Source organism: Gadus morhua, chromosome 13 (assembly GCF_902167405.1).
Source record: "Gadus morhua chromosome 13, gadMor3.0, whole genome shotgun sequence".
Classification (NCBI taxonomy): Eukaryota; Metazoa; Chordata; class Actinopteri; order Gadiformes; family Gadidae; genus Gadus; species Gadus morhua.
Window position 1 is genome coordinate 21,558,543 of NC_044060.1, and position 16,685 is coordinate 21,575,227.

The 16,685-nt window shown below is 43.7% G+C and overlaps 2 protein-coding genes across 3 annotated transcripts; both read right to left on the bottom strand.

The window, feature by feature from the left end:
* Nucleotides 1-10: 10 nt before the first annotated feature.
* On the bottom strand, nt 11-9,764 carry rpn2 (ribophorin II). Of its 2 annotated transcripts, XM_030374227.1 has the most exons (18): nt 9,518-9,764; nt 9,026-9,213; nt 8,728-8,823; nt 8,267-8,442; nt 7,760-7,835; nt 7,466-7,600; nt 7,191-7,367; nt 6,319-6,437; nt 6,065-6,170; nt 4,347-4,438; nt 4,041-4,155; nt 3,704-3,898; nt 3,409-3,495; nt 3,195-3,290; nt 2,666-2,741; nt 1,759-1,888; nt 1,111-1,203; nt 11-646 (listed from the first exon to the last, which is right to left on the bottom strand). In XM_030374227.1, exons 1-17 carry the CDS (start codon nt 9,528-9,530, stop codon nt 1,152-1,154), a joined length of 1,929 nt encoding a protein of 642 aa, XP_030230087.1. In that variant the 5' UTR covers nt 9,531-9,764; the 3' UTR covers nt 11-646; nt 1,111-1,151. The 2 variants fall into 2 exon arrangements, with proteins under 2 accessions (XP_030230087.1, XP_030230088.1); XM_030374228.1 differs by lacking the exon at nt 1,111-1,203.
* A 955-nt stretch (nt 9,765-10,719) lies between these two features.
* mybl2b (v-myb avian myeloblastosis viral oncogene homolog-like 2b) lies at nt 10,720-16,627 on the bottom strand. The gene is made up of 15 exons (XM_030374229.1): nt 16,361-16,627; nt 15,835-15,931; nt 15,676-15,747; nt 15,393-15,485; nt 14,989-15,209; nt 14,395-14,527; nt 14,238-14,291; nt 13,710-13,919; nt 13,144-13,416; nt 12,772-12,914; nt 12,407-12,506; nt 12,204-12,311; nt 11,430-11,546; nt 11,191-11,328; nt 10,720-10,929 (listed from the first exon to the last, which is right to left on the bottom strand). The coding sequence occupies exons 1-15, from the start codon at nt 16,378-16,380 to the stop codon at nt 10,801-10,803; spliced, it is 1,908 nt and encodes a 635-aa protein (XP_030230089.1). The 5' UTR covers nt 16,381-16,627; the 3' UTR covers nt 10,720-10,800.
* Between the last annotated feature and the right edge of the window lie 58 nt (nt 16,628-16,685).

The window sequence follows — 16,685 nt, forward strand, 5'->3', positions numbered from 1 at the left end:
AGTCAAATATTTTTTTACAATTTTTTTAATTCCATATTTTTCTTTACAAAAACACCTAGTTTCTTGAAATTGCTCATGAATCCACAATTCATTGACTTTCGACAGCTAGCTTTCAAATAGTTGGTTTCAATGGCTACAAATAACGAATGCGTCAGTGCTACGTTGGTACGATTACAGCTGTAGACCAAACCAAGCTTTTCTTCTTCTTTTTTTTACAAGACCAGGTGGACCAATTCAGCCATCAGAAACAGGAATGTACAACAAAAGAAATATCGAACCAACAGCCACCAGAGAAATGCAACCCAATTCCCACGGGGATACCACATTGACCACAGATTGATTAGCAGACACTGGCATTTTGGACACTCAAGAACAAAAAACAGGGGCAGGAAGTGCAGCCATTGGTAACTTTTCCAGCCCTCAGTAGAAACATTGTTTAAAAAAACGTTCCCCTCCCCCGGATACACTCATCTCATTTTCAATCATTTTGGGGGAATAAAATTAAGAAAAAAATAAACTGCATTTTCAAAATCATAATTTTGTTTAAAGAAATACCAGGGCCTTTTTTGTCTAATTGTATGCGTGTCCTCGGGGGAAATTATCTCAGGATCTTCTAAAAATTGTGTGTCCTCATTTCTTCTCCATTCTGTAAGAGAAAAACACAAGTTCAGGCACAGTCAATTATCGTCTGTCTTAATAAGTCCATCATTTGACCAATGGGCATTCGCATGCAATTCTGTGTGCAACATAGCATGTATTCCTTCATGAAAAAATGAATGCAAAAAAAGTCTTTGCATAATGATTAGGAATACTATGGCAAACTGGAAACTGCAAATAAATTTAGCAACAACCAGTAACATAGAATACACACAGCCCCAGTATGGTACACAGACAACACTTTGGGATACATCCATGGAGCGATTAGTAGAACTCAAGTTAGAACTGCAGCAAGATGATATGGGGGGGGACCAGGAAAATGAGGAGGAAGGAGGGAGGGTCAAGTGCATGTAATGCGAACAATAAAGAATCACACAGTGAATGAGCAGCCATGCAATCTGCCGGCTAAGGATGGAGATGCACTGGGATTCAAATCCATAAGGATGCCCTTACTTTAGCCTTGAGGACCATCCATTTTGTTACAAAGGTGGCCATTAACGAAGGCTCCTATACTTTGCCAATCTACTACTTTGCTCAGCGGCAATCCTGAAAGAGTAAAGGAGAGATTTAGAGTAAAGTCAGCAGATGTTGAAAGAGACAGAGGAACAGGTTGTAATTACACGCTACTAAACAGAAGCAGGGAGGGAGAGAGAGAGAGAAGAGAGAAACTGTCATGTCGGCCAATCGGGGGTAATTCAAGGAGAACTAAAGTAAGGGTAGACCGTAACTCTTTTTGTGTGTCGAGCTCTGAAGTATTTGCGTCTTCAGCGACCAAAAATTGCCCCGTTAGCCTTTTGAGGGCCCCAAGCAAAACCACCTCTCCCTCAGAAGTAGCTTTTCTCCATGGCGGGGCCCCCACTCACAGGTGTAAAGAGCTGCACTTGTGTGTCAAGGGCGGGGGGGGGGGGGGCACTGCTATTGTGGTCTAGAGCCCTTCAGCTCAGAGGACCACCATTGAACTTCCAGCCCCTATTTGCCGACCAGCGAACCGTGAGGAGGGGCTGATGCGGCGGGCTTTCTTTCTGTGATCAAGGGCTGCCATCTACAAGGGTTCCACTAGCCTGAGCTGGCTGAGGAAGGGGGTGTTTCAGAATCGCCTACCTCTTTACTGCTTTCTGGGCCAGCATTCGGTTGCCTGCGAGGAAGGTGAGACTGCCGATGATGGCCAGGTACTTGAGGGTCTGGAACATGTCGAGGTGGGTCCAGTACACGTACATAAGGCCCAGCATGGCTGCAGGATAAAGACAACAACCATGGAATCATCAGTATATTCCACCTTTAGATATATACAAGGGAACAGAACAAGGTCTGTATTGATGGAAAATGAGAGCAATTTATTAGGACTGTGCCATACACAAATAACAATAGACAGTACAGTAGAACACAGCTATTTCGTTATAAATGTGTTTAGCAGTGGGATGAGGAGATCAAGAAGCCATCTAAATTAGGTTCTGATTATAGTACTCTAGTCTATTCTATAGTAAGAATCTTAACCCTAAATATTTGGAATTGTATCTTTTTGAGCATGCAGTCTAGCCTTTGGGGCATGCATTTAACAGTAATCTAGCCATTTATTGTAAACATGTATATCTAAGATTCTTACTATACTTTTCTAGCTCCATGTATGATATTGGAGAGTCGTATAGGAAATTGATGTTTGGTATTTGTGCCTTCGATACACGTAGGGAAGGCGATTGGTCGCAGACCAACACCAGCGCCCTATTCAAAGACTTTGTCGTCAACCATTTGCCTTATCAAGGCCGAGCACAAAATCGTTGGAAATAAATGTATCATCACGAATGAGAGTGTAAGGGAGTGCAACTTTTGATAAACAACAGTGTAAAAATAAACACCAATACCTCCCAATATAAATACATGGAGTGAACAATGAGTTCCATAAATACCAAACAAAGGAGCCGTTTTGGTTTTAATAATTTGCTGGCCTCAACAATAGGGGGTTAAATTGAGGTTATGCAACCGATTCATTTGTGGAGCGTCGAGGTCTCACCTGCGTGTCCGATGTGGAAGAGCACGGCGCTGGGGGACATGGTGAAGTTGGAGATGTTGGCCCCCAGCTTCATCCACTACACAGAGACAAAAGGAGAGAGACAGACAGACAGACATAGGGGGTTGAGAAAGAGAGTGGGAGACAAAAGCAGAATGTTGTTTTCAGACTGAAGCAGCATAACAAAAGCATACAAAAAAAGAAATTGCATTGTTGTCTTGTCTTTTATTCACCACTCCACCCCCAGGCCGGGGTTAATTTTTTAAATAAAACATTGAGTCTGCTATTGTCAAATAACAGGAGTCAATGAGGACTCATTTATGGACGATGACCTTGTCTTCGCGGCTCGGTTTAAGAGCTTTTCTTAGAACAAGAGCAAATTATCAATAAAAACAAACAAGCCAACATTTACATGCGTCACTGTACAGACAAATAATCAAAATTAAAGGAATCCTACAAGAATATAGTGCACAAATGTGCAACCATTTAAAAATAAATCAGTTTACATAGCAAGTGGTAGGGAAGGGCTTACCAGAATAAGCAGCAGGAGGAAGGGAGAGAGGATGAGGGCTGTGAAGGCATTGGAGACCACAGTGGGAGGCTTCTTCTCAGGCTCCCTGAACAGGTGCTGCACATGGAAGGGGACGGGGGTTAGGAGATCAAACGTACGTCAAGGCCTGGAAGCTTCCTAGTCGTTCCAGGCAACAAGCAAATCCGCTCGCAGGCACACCCTGCCGGAGTGTTACCTGGATCTCTGGCTTGGGGATGTAGAGGGTCTTGGGCTGGATGACAGCCGGGGCCTCCTCGTCCAGGAACTTCAGGATAACATCGGCCTGGTTGGACGGACAGAGGGCTAGCGTTTAGTGCATGTCAAGGCTTTACAGGCTTAAACAGCTACGAGAATTGAACAAAGATGGGAGTCGCTGGTTGTGAAACATCATTGGATTCCAAGCTGGCCTGACTCTCCCAACGAACCGGAGCTCAATAGGGATGCAGTAGCAGCCTCAAAATCAACCGAGGTCCCGTGTCAGGAGTGCTCACCACGTTCCACAGAATTGGGTTCTCCAGAGTGGCGTCTCCCACCATGAGGTGCAGGGAGTAGGTGCCCGACATGGAGTCAAACTCAGACTTGCGCTCAACCATGTCCAACTCAAACTTGTAGAGGTTCTTGCTGTCCGGCTCTGCCACAAACACGACCTCCTGCCCCGTCTTCTGGTTCAGCAGTCGGACGAAAGTCTGGAGAATAATAAAAGACCAAAGCGTCAGCTTCGAGAAGACACAATTTACCCAATTACATTTGTACAAAGAGATGCTCTGATTTCTGCCCGTGGTTCAGGAAGAGCATAAAGCATAGACAGTCCCACACGAGAGAACCCACCTGATGAGGGGTAAGTTCCACCCCAGTGTTCACATCAACCAGCTGGAAGGCCATGGCGAAGTTCTGGTGGCTGTCGGCCGTGAAGGAGTCCTTGGACTTAGAAGGGAATTCCACCCTGGATTATAAGAGAGTTCAAAGAAGGAAATATATTAAACCAATAGGTGAATCCCTCCAAATTATTTAAGGCCCAAGACGTAATTCCTAAGCATTGCATTACATACAACAACGTACTTGGTTAGGCAGATTGTATTTGTTCAAATTAAGCTTATTCACTTTTTCATTTCTCATACTTTGACTAGTTTTTACCTGCTGGTCTTTGTGCCAATGCTCTGGTCCTTATCCACAATGGACAGGTCCATGTTTGTAATGGCCACCTCTGTAGACACCTTCACTTTAAGCTGCAGGGGGGGAAAGATGGGAGAAATACAAATACAAGTTCACGAAGGTGAAGTAAAAACAAGAAATTTCATAAGTGTAGGATGGACCGGACCTAAATGGCCGGCAATGTGAATTGGCTAGAGCTAAAGCCTTTTTTGAGATTTTTGATGCCTAAAATGCCTGATGCGTGAGCTTGCGTGAGATTGCGTGAGCTTTTTCAAAAAGTTGCAGTGTTTTTAATTTTTTTGTTGCGATTACAATGTGAGAGGAAGTGAAATTTGCGATGAATTTGTGATTTTCCTGTTGTTAAATATTAAGTTATTACTGAAAAAAACATTAATTAAAAGATCAAAAACACTGAGAAATGGTCCTATGAATAATTGGTTCTTGATTCTTTCTGCGCTAGCAATTGACTTGGATGCCAAAGCCTGTGTCATAGTGATCTGCCTCGTCGTCTGACGTCCTGCCTGCAGTTCTGTAGTAATGTTTCGCGGTGGCAAAATGCTTATCAATGGAAGATTTCCGCTTATGTTCCACCACAATATTGCATGCAGTGCAAAATAATTTTCCCCCGCTTTCATGTGGAATACCAGGATAGTGCTTTTACAATTTACAATTAGGGCATCTAGCAGACACTTTTATCCAAAGCGTTTAATACACACATTGACACACCGACGGCAGTCAACCATGCAAGGCGCCAGCCAGCTCAGGAGCAGTTAGGGTCAAGTGTCTTGCTCAGGGACACATCAACACTCAGCTAGGAGGAGCTGGGGATTGAACTAGCAAACTTTCGGTTTTCAAGACAACTGCTTCCTGAGCTAAGCCGACCCCATTTCGCGATCTTCCTCAGTTATTTTGCTCGGCAAGAGTGAAACGTTGGACGCGCACATGCAGCATGAATGCTTGAAGTAGTAAACACAGAAGTAAGGCGGAAGGTAGTTTGTTGACGTCAGTTCAAGACAACGCCACTGATCATATTTGCGGGAAAGCTGCGGGGGTTGGTTAAAATTGCAACACCGCCCTGAATTCGCGGTGATTGGTTGATGTTGCGTTGAAGTTTCAAACCGCAACATCACGAAATCCTGGAGGGTCTGTAAGCCCCCCCCACCACAATAAAAACCACATCCCGCAAAATTAAGTTAGAAGTGAACATGAATCCATAATTGCTGTGGACTAGAACATTTCAAAGCTAACCAGTGACACCCACAATCAAATTTTAATTTGGATAACTTTAAACAACCTGCCTCAGTACCGACAACATATCGATACCACCATGTATAAGAAAAGGTAAAAGTCAAAATAGGTAATTCAACCACACATAACCAGAAAGAGTGAAGCATTGAACATAGTTCAGCTTGTATATTTTTGCACTCGTATCTTTAGTGCCATTTTCGCCGTCTTTATGACTCTTTAGTAACTTCAAATTTTTCTTTCTCAAATGCCTACCACACACATATCAATACCAATCATTTTAATTTTCAGACTGACCCTGTTTTGTGCTGAGCCCCTGATCAACTAAACACTGAGTACGCACCTGAACAATATTTTTCATAAAAAGCGTTCCTGGGCCTTTACTTTCTAAAACTTTCTATAGAGTCTATGTTGTGAGTTGCAAGCCTGTGAATTTGACACACTTCTCAGCTTACCTCAACGTGATTGGCTACCAGTCGGCTGTCTCCGGTCACAGCAACGGTGAACTGGTAGTAGCCACTTGCCGGCTGGCTGGACATGAAGTTCAGCTCAAATAGACCACTAAGGGGGGAAAACAAGTGAGAAACAATGAGGTGGAAGACTTGTATGGTACAAGGAAAATGAGGCTATCCAAGTTACTTTGTTGGAGAGAAGGTAGCCCTTTATATCTTAGGCCCCCGGACGACAACCAGGCTCCTATATAACGTACTCTCTGAGTGTGAACGGGGTCTGGCTGAGGACGACGCTCTTGGTGGCCAGGGCAGTGGCGCTCTCCACCAGCACGCTGGCAGCCCCCATGGGCTGAGACAGGACGTCGGTGATCAGGAGCTGTTGAGGAAAAAACACACAAACAGGGTCAACGTCAGGGCATGTCCTCTAGAGAACACAAACCACAGCTCTGTGAAAAGGACTTGTATGGGTTGTGCCTTGATGTGGGATCAATCTACTGATTCACAAGCTTCAGTCAGAATGCACTTTGTGGAGATGTGCTACGGCCTCGGTTGCCACTATTATGTTGAGATGTGCCATCTGTCTCAGATGCAAATATTATGCACTACTAGTACGCCTAATCTCATACTTTACATACCCTGTGCTGTATGTATGGACATTTTTAGGTTGCATTGAAGCTCTGCCGTAACTGAGTCGAAGTCGTACTGATACGATAACCCCTGACTTGATTGGTTGTTCTGCGTTGGTTTTACCAATTCAACCCTTTTGGTCTCCACCAGCTACATTGCACACAGTGAAAGATACGCACTATGAATGGACTTCATTTTCCTCTTCTGATTAATCGGTTGGGCAAATATTCAAAACTTGAAATTACGTGTTTGGACTACTAACTACCACCAATAATAACAAATTGACAACAATATATTTGTTGTTTTTGTTTTAACTAGTGCTCGCGGTCCACAAGTCGTTTCAGACACAGAGTTGTTCCGATTATTATTCATTCTACGCCAATTTTTTATCAAATGCTTAGGTTGTTCTCAGCCTCAGTTGTAACGTAACTCTGGAGAAAGAAGCATTTGCTAACCGAGCAGATGAGCTCATGCATGACAGTGGATGGTTGGCAGGGCGTACCTGCAGGGTGGGTTTGCTGTGGGACACGGTGGCCGGGCCCTCGGCTCTCACAACCACCGGCACATGGAAGCGGTTGCTGGAGAGGGCGACGGCGGCACCCGCCACGCTGAAGGCCTCCGACATGGAGTCCCAGGACTTCTTACTGAAGATGGAGTTCACCAGCTGGATGACCTGCTCCTGTGTTCGGGGAGGAAGGAGGTATGCTCAGTCAGAAGTCTGACATGGGAGGACCTCAGCATCTGATTTCACATGCTGCCGTGTTAACCGGATGATACCTCTTTCAAGGGAGGCTCCACGTCCAAGTGGTCGGACAAGCCGTAAGCGGCCACCACAAAGTCGGCAGTGGCCTCGAGCCCCTCCTCGAACTGCAGGTAAAGGCCCCCCAGATCGTCCAAACGAGCCGTCAGATCCTTAAAGAAAGAGAACAAGAAAATGAGTTAAATGCTAAATAATGATTAGATGACTTCATCGGAATAACATGAAAACATTGTCAGAATTTTAACTTTACTCTATTAATTGCTGAATGGCACGACAGCACCACTTGGTGGATTAATTGCTGCAGTACTCACTTCGATTTCTTCCACAAACCCCCCCAGTTCAGCCTGTTGGGAGAGGCGGGCAGCAGTCTGCAGGGCCAAGGTAATGCTGGGAACACAAGATTAGAGTAGAAGGATAATATTATAGTGGTATATAGATGATTGATCCTTAAATATTTGACAATTATATAAGATAAACATGAATGGAGATACCTCTACTACACAGGTCTATACATCAAATATAACAATTAACCCTACAAGAATTATAATAACCTTTAATAATATTAATTTAAGACTTGCAACAGTCAAATTCAACCTAGTGGGCAATGGATGAAACATGAAAACATAGAACTACTTGGCGCCAAACTAAAGTTTAAGTATTTATTTAAGAAACATCTTGAATGTAGTTCTGTCACCATATTCGTTTGCAGACCATTTGGATTCTTAAAACCCATTCCAAATAGCCTTACAACCCTAGAAACAGATAACACCATTATTAAATGTCCAGATGGGGATAAAGGCAACCAAACGAGAGCTTACGCCACAACATTCTCCTCCTTGTTGATGCGCACCCGGAGGGCGGTAACCACCTCCTGGGACGCCAGTGGAAGGCCCAGAGCGGTGAGGGCTCCCACAGCATGGTGGATCTGGGCCACAGTCGAGTCCTCGCTCACAGCCGCCAGGAGAATATCTCTGGTTTCATTGGACAATGGGATCTAAAAGGGAGCAAAAGTATCATGTGGAGCAAAACATTGACACAACAGACATCCATTCAGATTGTGGGCATACCGTCACAAATGGTTTTTCAACCATGGAGGTGTAACATACTTTTTTTTTTTCTCCAAACATTACGTTACTGTGACCCAGTTACCGATTGTAGTTGGGTCACATACTTGGATAGAGATAAACACACACCCACACCCACACACACACACACAACCCTGTTAAAAAGTTTAAACATTGAATGATCTGCAAAATAAAGTTATTTTGTGAAGCCATACCTCACATCCTGCTAGGGCTTGACTGGCCACTGCAGCATAGAAGAGGGAGTCCACACTTGTTGGATCGAGCTGGGCCTTAAGGAACTGGCATGCTTCCTGCCAACATAAAAAAAATACTCGTTTGAGGTTGATGGGGTATAACGTTAGCGAGATCCATCTTTGTAGCAGTGTAAATGTAACTGCTATTGACGTAAAACTATACATTCCAGGGTTAATTGATAACCTAGCTTCCGGGATATTTCTGAATAACAGCTATGTGGAGCTATGAATATTCACAAACAATCCAACACTCGCTCACATCTTGGTCGGCAACACCCGCTCCGAGCTTGGCCAGACCGACGATAGAGTAGTATGCGGACTGGAGGTCCGTGAAGTGCTGGCCGAGGAAGGTCTGGAGCCTCGCCACATCAGACAGGGAGAGGTAATGGGACGGTGTGAGTGCCTGTGCTCCGAGAGCAAAGCCGAAGAGGAACACCCGTAGCCAGCCTGTGGACAGAAGGCAGTAGCGATTCATTAACCGCATGCAAGAGTGCAGGGAATGTTTTATTTGAAAATTTGAATCAAAATTTCTTCCGCATCCATCGTGTAGGACCGATTCATTCATTTAGCTCCTTAGCATTTCCCCGTCCGTGGCACTCGTTGTCTAACAATGTAGCCCACATAAGGATTCAGAAACCCTCGTGCATTTTCTGGTAAAAGCATACAATAACAAGGAGATCTTACGAAGAAAAAAGGCTCAAGCAACACAAATATACGGAAGTTGTCAAAAATAACGAAGGAATTGTCTTACTAGTTTGGGCCATGTCTTGCAATCTAATGCAGCGTCACCAAAAACCGAATATAGCTTCCGGTACTTGAGAATCGTGTCAGTCAAACACTATAATGATTTCAAAATAAATGTTCACATGTAATATTGAGAGACATTACGACGCCGTAAGACAACATAATTACTCAGGAATGACCTCCAGTGTTTATTACATGCATTTCACTTAAGATGTGTATTGTAAGATGAACTAGTGTAAAAGAGTGCACCAAGCGCTTCCGTCAGTTTAAACCATTACTTTGAAAACCGACCATGAAGTTAATTATTTACTGTGTAGTCCCATTTCCATTTACTTTAAAATAATTTCTAGTTATTGCTCACATGTTAAGATTAATGCACATTAAAATGCAATTTATTTTTTGTAAGAAATATTAAAATTAGTGTGCTTCATTTTATCTCCTCGGCGAAATACTGACGTTAATTTGCATTGATGTGGAAGCGCAGCATTGGCCAGCTGCTCCGACACCCGGAATCATAACGTCTGCGCAATGCTCTTTGCCATTGATAGCAAAAAATACGAATGACAATAAGAACTGTAAATATACATGCGGTTTCCTTTTTTTATGTCTCCATACAATACATCTACCAATCGGGACACTTCATTGTTTCTTATTCTACAATACTTTTATTTATTTTTACATTGTGTAATGTACATAACCTGAGCGTACTTTCAAACGCTATTAAAACACTATGCTTTGTACTCATCAGGTGACTAATAACAAATCACATTCTCTTCTTCCCCCCCCCCCCCCCCGCTTATAATCCTTCTGATCAATCATTTACATTCATTATTGCTTTTCCCCAAACAGATTTCAAGTGCAAAAATGTCTTGACAGAAAGGGATTTGCATATCGTTTTACAAAACCACCTACAAAAAGGGTATTTTGAACCAGTGACCTATTGCACGCACACACAATCATAGACAGAGACACACATAATCATAGACAGAGACACACACAATCATAGACAGAAGCACCCATACACGCGCGCGCCCCCCCCCCACACACGCCGCCCCCCCCCCCCCCCCCCCCCCCCCCCCCCACACACACACACACACACACCTAAATGATGGGGTATAATCCAGACTATTACATTAATACACTAGTTTTACAAATGTCACTATTCAAAATCATTGCTTTGTTCGAATAATCTAAAATCTGAGCCAATTAGGACGATGGTGACTTCGTTTTGGCATGTGGAGGAATTAAAAGAGTTTGAAGGAGAGAGTCTAGAGAGAGAAAGAAGGGCAATTAGGACAGGATGAGCGCGCGGTTTGCGGTTCGTGATCGGAGGGACCGCAGGTAGCGTCTGGCTTTCTCGGTCATTATGAGCTGGTCCTTGGTTCTTCCACACACGACCATCTCCCAGTCTTTTGACATCTACAAAAGGAAATAATTTGTGTTAATAACAACCAAGTTTCAATGTGAGGCTCAAGAATATATATTTTCAAGCAAATAATATATTTTGATGCATGAGGTAAGGGCCCTTAGCTCAGGGACACCTACACACAGGCTCTATGCGGGCATCAGGCTTCGAACTCGACTTAGAACCTTTGGGCCGGGAGCGAACACCCCTATTCCCAGTCTATCCTATCCTGTCCCGCTCCAAGCATGTTAAATTCAGGCTACAGTGTGTCGCACCGGCTTAAGGGGCAGGGAGCAGGGCTGGGGCATGCACTCGCTGGGCTCCATGAGGAAGCCTTGGTCCAACACGTTCTCATCCCTCTTGGTGCAAAACGAAGACGACAGGTCCAGGGTCATGGAGAGCGAAGTCTCCGCCTGAGGACCAAGAAAAAACGAAAGATTAATAGAAATTTGTTTTTTGGTTCCCAGTAATAGCAATAACATTACATTACATACATTGAGAGGACCCCCCCTACCTGTGTGGAGCGTTTTGGTTCAGGCTTATTAGGTTTGAGTTTGGTGGCTAGTGTCTTCCTACAGTCGATTACGTCTAGCGCCAAAGACTTGCGCACTTTCTTCATAGGAGGTCGATGCTGGAAAGACAAAAAATACATTTAGATCCAAATGACTTCTATAATGGATTTTGAAATTATATATACGAGATGCTTTAGTTCAAAACATTTGACACAAATGAGGTTCAACATAAAGCATAAAACATTACCAAATGACTGAATAAGAGGTGCCTCAGGGGTCAACCAGTTAATAATACAAATTAGATGTGGCGCATTCGGTCGTTTGTCCTTTTGAATTAATGCCTCTGCAAAAGGCAATATTAAAATTGAATGGTCAATTAACAAAATAAGGACTTGATGCATCTTTGAGGACTTTCCTTGTATTAAAATAACCGTTGCAAGTGCATTTGACACCAAGTTTTATCTCAAAAGAGTGTAAACTTTGACAAATGGTTCCAACTAGAACTGAATAACAGATATTTCTGACCAGTCTTCTGAGAAAGATTATCTCATGAAATAAGAAGCTGGCAAACCCCAAATAACCCCAGCGCCAGAATAATAGTTAGGGTTAGGGTTATTTATAGTTGCTGGTATTTATATACCATATATTGCATTTACAAATTCGGGAATCATTCGGGAATCAATTGCTAAACACGTTACAGCCAGTACACCAAATGTCGAAGCAAATAAGTCAGCATTCCTTGTGTCAATCAGTAAGCAGAGGCCATCAGGACCCACCATGGATTTACGGCGAGGCTCAGGAGTACTCTGGATCGTCACCAGTTCAATCCCAGCCTCCCGGAGCATGACTTCGTTCAGATCGTCTTCCAGGTTAGGAGTCTGAGGCTGAGAATACAGAGGGGTGGAAGGAGGCGTTTCAGACACATGGAGGTTGTTGTGAAGGTAAAACCTCTTTATTCTGCACTCACATAGGAACTCACCAAAGGCTGCAACGGACCATATTTCTCCATGGCATTTTTGAATGGCGTCGGGGTTCGTGGAGTAGTACATAGTTCTGACTTGTGATTTGGTGTAATAAACCTGCACAGGAATATTTTATGAATAAAAAAAAAAAAGAGAAAAATTAGAACGTTTTCTTATCACGAGATGTTTTATCCAAAGGGACTTTTATGTGAAACGGAGCAGGGAAGGGATAAACATCTAAGAACGCCTACAAGTAGTTAGCAGACATCTAGGGGACGGCCTTGCCTCTTGACTATCCAGCCCCAGCCTGTAAGGACCATTAGCTTAATAACTAACATGTACAAGGAGTAGAATACATCGAGAGCTCATGGCTACCACGTACACAGAGTTTTCCTTCTGGATTTGGGGCGTCTTGTCTCGCTGTAGCGGGGTGGTGACGGTGGCCTTCTGACTGCATACCGGTGTGGACGTCAGGGACGGATTCTCCAGATCGTGGGAGTCCTGCTTTGTCCACATGTTAAGGAACTGAAAGACAAAACCCCCCTTGTTATGGAATGCATCGAGATAGTAGTGACAAGAATGGATCAAAATGTAACGTCACTTGCTCTGTAAAATATGGCAAGCAAAAACGAAACGACATAGTGAACATTAATTTGTGTATACAAAAATAAAATCAGCCTCTGGTTCAATTAGTTTGTTACAAGATGATTGGATTTAACACCCGTATCAAAAATTGATGGTAGTCAGTGTTTACCTGTGAGGGAGAGAAGGACAGGATCTTGACGGGCGTGCTCTTGGGTGTCATAGAGTTGCCGTCTCCAGGGGACAGGGCGATGCGGCGGCGGCTCCGTCGGTGGAGTATGGAGGGCGGCGTGATGCCCCCTGGAGAAATGGGGATGAGCTCGCCTTTGTTGCCCTTGCTGAGCTCCTGCAGAGCGCTGCCTTCCAGGCGGAACTGGTGTCGCTCGGGGCTCTGGCTGTCCTCAGCTAGGTCAAACGCCGAAAGGTTGCACCAACCATCGATGTCCTGGTATGACAGACAAGGATGGTTCTTAAGTACCGGTTAGGGACTTAGGAAGAAGCATCCTGGTTTAGTGTTGTCTCCCAGCAGAGGCTTCTGGGACGGTTCAAACCCCAACGTCCATAATCTACCTATGGGCATCCTTGAGAAAGTTGCCAAAGTGCTTCTTAATGAGCAGCATCTCTAGTCACATTGGGAAAGAGCGTCAACTTAATGCTTTAATAGTAGTAGATGGCCCATTGATTTGAACATCTACGTTATCAAAAGAAACTACTTGATAGGGGAAAAACCGGACCCACCCCATCTACCATGTCCATCACTTCTTTTAACACCGGGCCGGTGGGGGAGAGGAAGCCAGAGCTGTCCACCACCCAGCTGGTTTCTGCTGAGGCGTCAGGCTCAATTTTGGGGCTCAACGTCTCCTTTGAAGACGAAGAAGGAGGATGAGGATCCACAGAAGGAGCTGCTATCCTTTGAGCACATTTTCGGTCAGTTGGAGTCATAATTTCCTGCGAAACAGAACAGAAAAACTATAAGGAGGTGGGGGGGGACAGTAACTGCTGTAGTTGTGAAAGCTTTCCTGAATAAATAACAATATGCCTTTATGGACTGGAATGAGAGATAGTAAACAGAGGTAGAAGAAGAAAAGGAATGATTATATTTCACATGGGACTGCAGGCTGGACTAAAACCTGATCGCTACAAGGGGCAGCGACCCCCCTATATGGCAGGAACACAAACATGACAATTCGAGTGGAATTTTACTCATACTTCCAATGTAGGTTTTATTTCCACACCCTCTTTTGAAGAAGCCAATCTGCCCCTTACCTGGGTAGATATTTTCTGTGCTGGCTCCTTGTCCGCTTCAGAGCTATGGGGCATCTGTGAAACCAGGTAAGAATTCAGCTCTGCCTTAAATCAAAGTCATTTTACAAAAACTCTAGGCACAAAAAGTACTGCTGCCATTTCACTGACAGTTAATCACCTGCAAGTCTTTATCAGCACGAGCCAACAGCTCCTCATACTCATTTGGCTTGAAGACCGCCCCAGCAAAGAAGCCCATCTCCAACTTTCTTTTAATGGTGGAGTTCCAGTGATTCTTTACGGCATTGTCCGTCCTGTTTTTAAAAACAGATGCATTAATTAATGATATACATACAAACACTGAGGGCATGACATCAACGGTGTGCAATACATGTGAAGATTCTATAATATTAAAAGTCCTTTGATGAACCTAAATGGTTTTATAGTGAATACGGGTAGGGATAGGGTATGCATCTGAAGGGCAAGATAGGAATCATGTTGAATCACAGATAACAATTTGTGGGTGTGGATCTCAAGAAACTGCAGCCAATCGGCAGGCATCCTTGGCGAAATGTCTACCTTTAAATTCAAATGCATCTGAATTCACTTTGAATAAATGCATCTGCTTAATACCTAAATGTATTGTACATTTATTATCTCAGGATAGGGATGCAGACAATAACGGCTGGGTCGTTGGACCACCTAGTCCACAAACACGCCATTGTAATCCTCGCCCTTTAATTAAACACTTTTCATTCATCCAAAGCATAGCTACCTTCCAGGAAGCAGTTTGGCTATCTCCGCCCAGCGGTTTCCAAGCACACAGTGGGCCTTGTAGATAATCAGGTCCTCCTCGGCCATCCAGGATGACTTCTTCACGTCGGGGTTCAGGTGGTTGTGCCAGCGCTCTCGACACTGCTTCCCCAGGCGGCCTTTCAGCTGTTTGGCAACCAACGCCCACTGCTTGTTCCCATACTGGTGGACCAGTTCTATGACCTAAAGTAGGGCAAAGAAAAAAAAGAGACACAAAAAGAGAGAGATCAAATGAATATTGAATAAAACATCAACAAAGCCAGCAGATGATTTTAACAACCACAGTAGTATATTCCACATTATTCATATAAAGCTATTGTGACAGTTAATTTGGCGGTCACTGTCAAGATACAAGGAAGACTTTACCTTCTCATCCTCTTCTTTTGTCCATGGTCCTTTGACTAGATCTGGATCCAGAACCTTGAACCACCGGTGCTGACACTGCTGTTCAGTGTGATTCTGAAGAATATAAGCATATGTCCAAATGTGAGAAGGAGTATGGGTTGAAAATACAATAGGTGCAATATAAATAGAAGCCTCGTGAGTTTTCCATATCAGAATACAAATCTAAGTCAGTCCAACTCATGAATACATAAAATATTCACTCAGTATATTGATATGCTTGTCTCAAAAGCACAGCACAACTCACCGGTATGAAGTTTGAAATGCATTTCCAATCAGCAGGTCCCACTTTTTGAACCAGCGCCTTAAGGTTGTCATCCTACATTAATCAAGCATGAGTTAGTTAGACATTTTGGAGGAAACAAAATAGCAAAACTTAATTAATCAGACGTGTCGAAAGGCTCACCTCTTCCTGCGTCCATTTAACCTTTACTTTTCCACAATCCTTCGCTTCTGCCACGTCGGATTCCGTGTCCTGACACATGGCTTCTTCGCCATCTTCGCTGTGTAGGTTGAATATGTGATTAAAATAGACCACTAGCGTGCCTATCGACTCCCACCACTGCAGCCGGCCTGATCACCAAGTGTCTTTCAATGGCTGACTCTAGCATTTAGGCCGGCTTCGAGACTTCACAGCAGGCTCAAATAGGAAGTTCCTCAATTTCTAAAGTGAGTAAAAGCTGATTCTAGATCATGACTGTCTAAAAGGTATTAACGTCATCAATAAAATAAAGACGTTTAACAGAGAAAGAAAACTGGTTGCTAACATCCTGAAACCTCATGTAGTGAAAAGGGCGGCAGAGACGATCGACCATTAAAAAAGGAAATGCATTCCGAATCACAACCTATTTAATCCAACTCGATTACCTTTAAATAACAATCTAGGTGGATGCAATTACAGAAATATTCAGCGGATTTGCAATGTTTCTTACCCTCTCGACCACCAGGACATCGCCCAGACAACAGTTGTTTACAATTAGAATTGGTTATATATATATATATGCTTGCTCTTGCACGTGCAAATGCATGTATTATCGATAATAGATCGTGATCTCCAGATTACTTGTTGGGAGATACTTGTATCTGCACTTCGATATTAAACTGTTCGCCGTTGTGTTGAAAAAGGCGGACGAATCGATCAGCTGGAAAGCTTGTTGTCCCCGCTCAAGTAATCTTATCGCGCGCCCTTATTTTGTCCTGGAAACAAGGATATGACGCACTTGCGCAACGTGTGGTGCGCAAAGTGCAGTTCTCAAC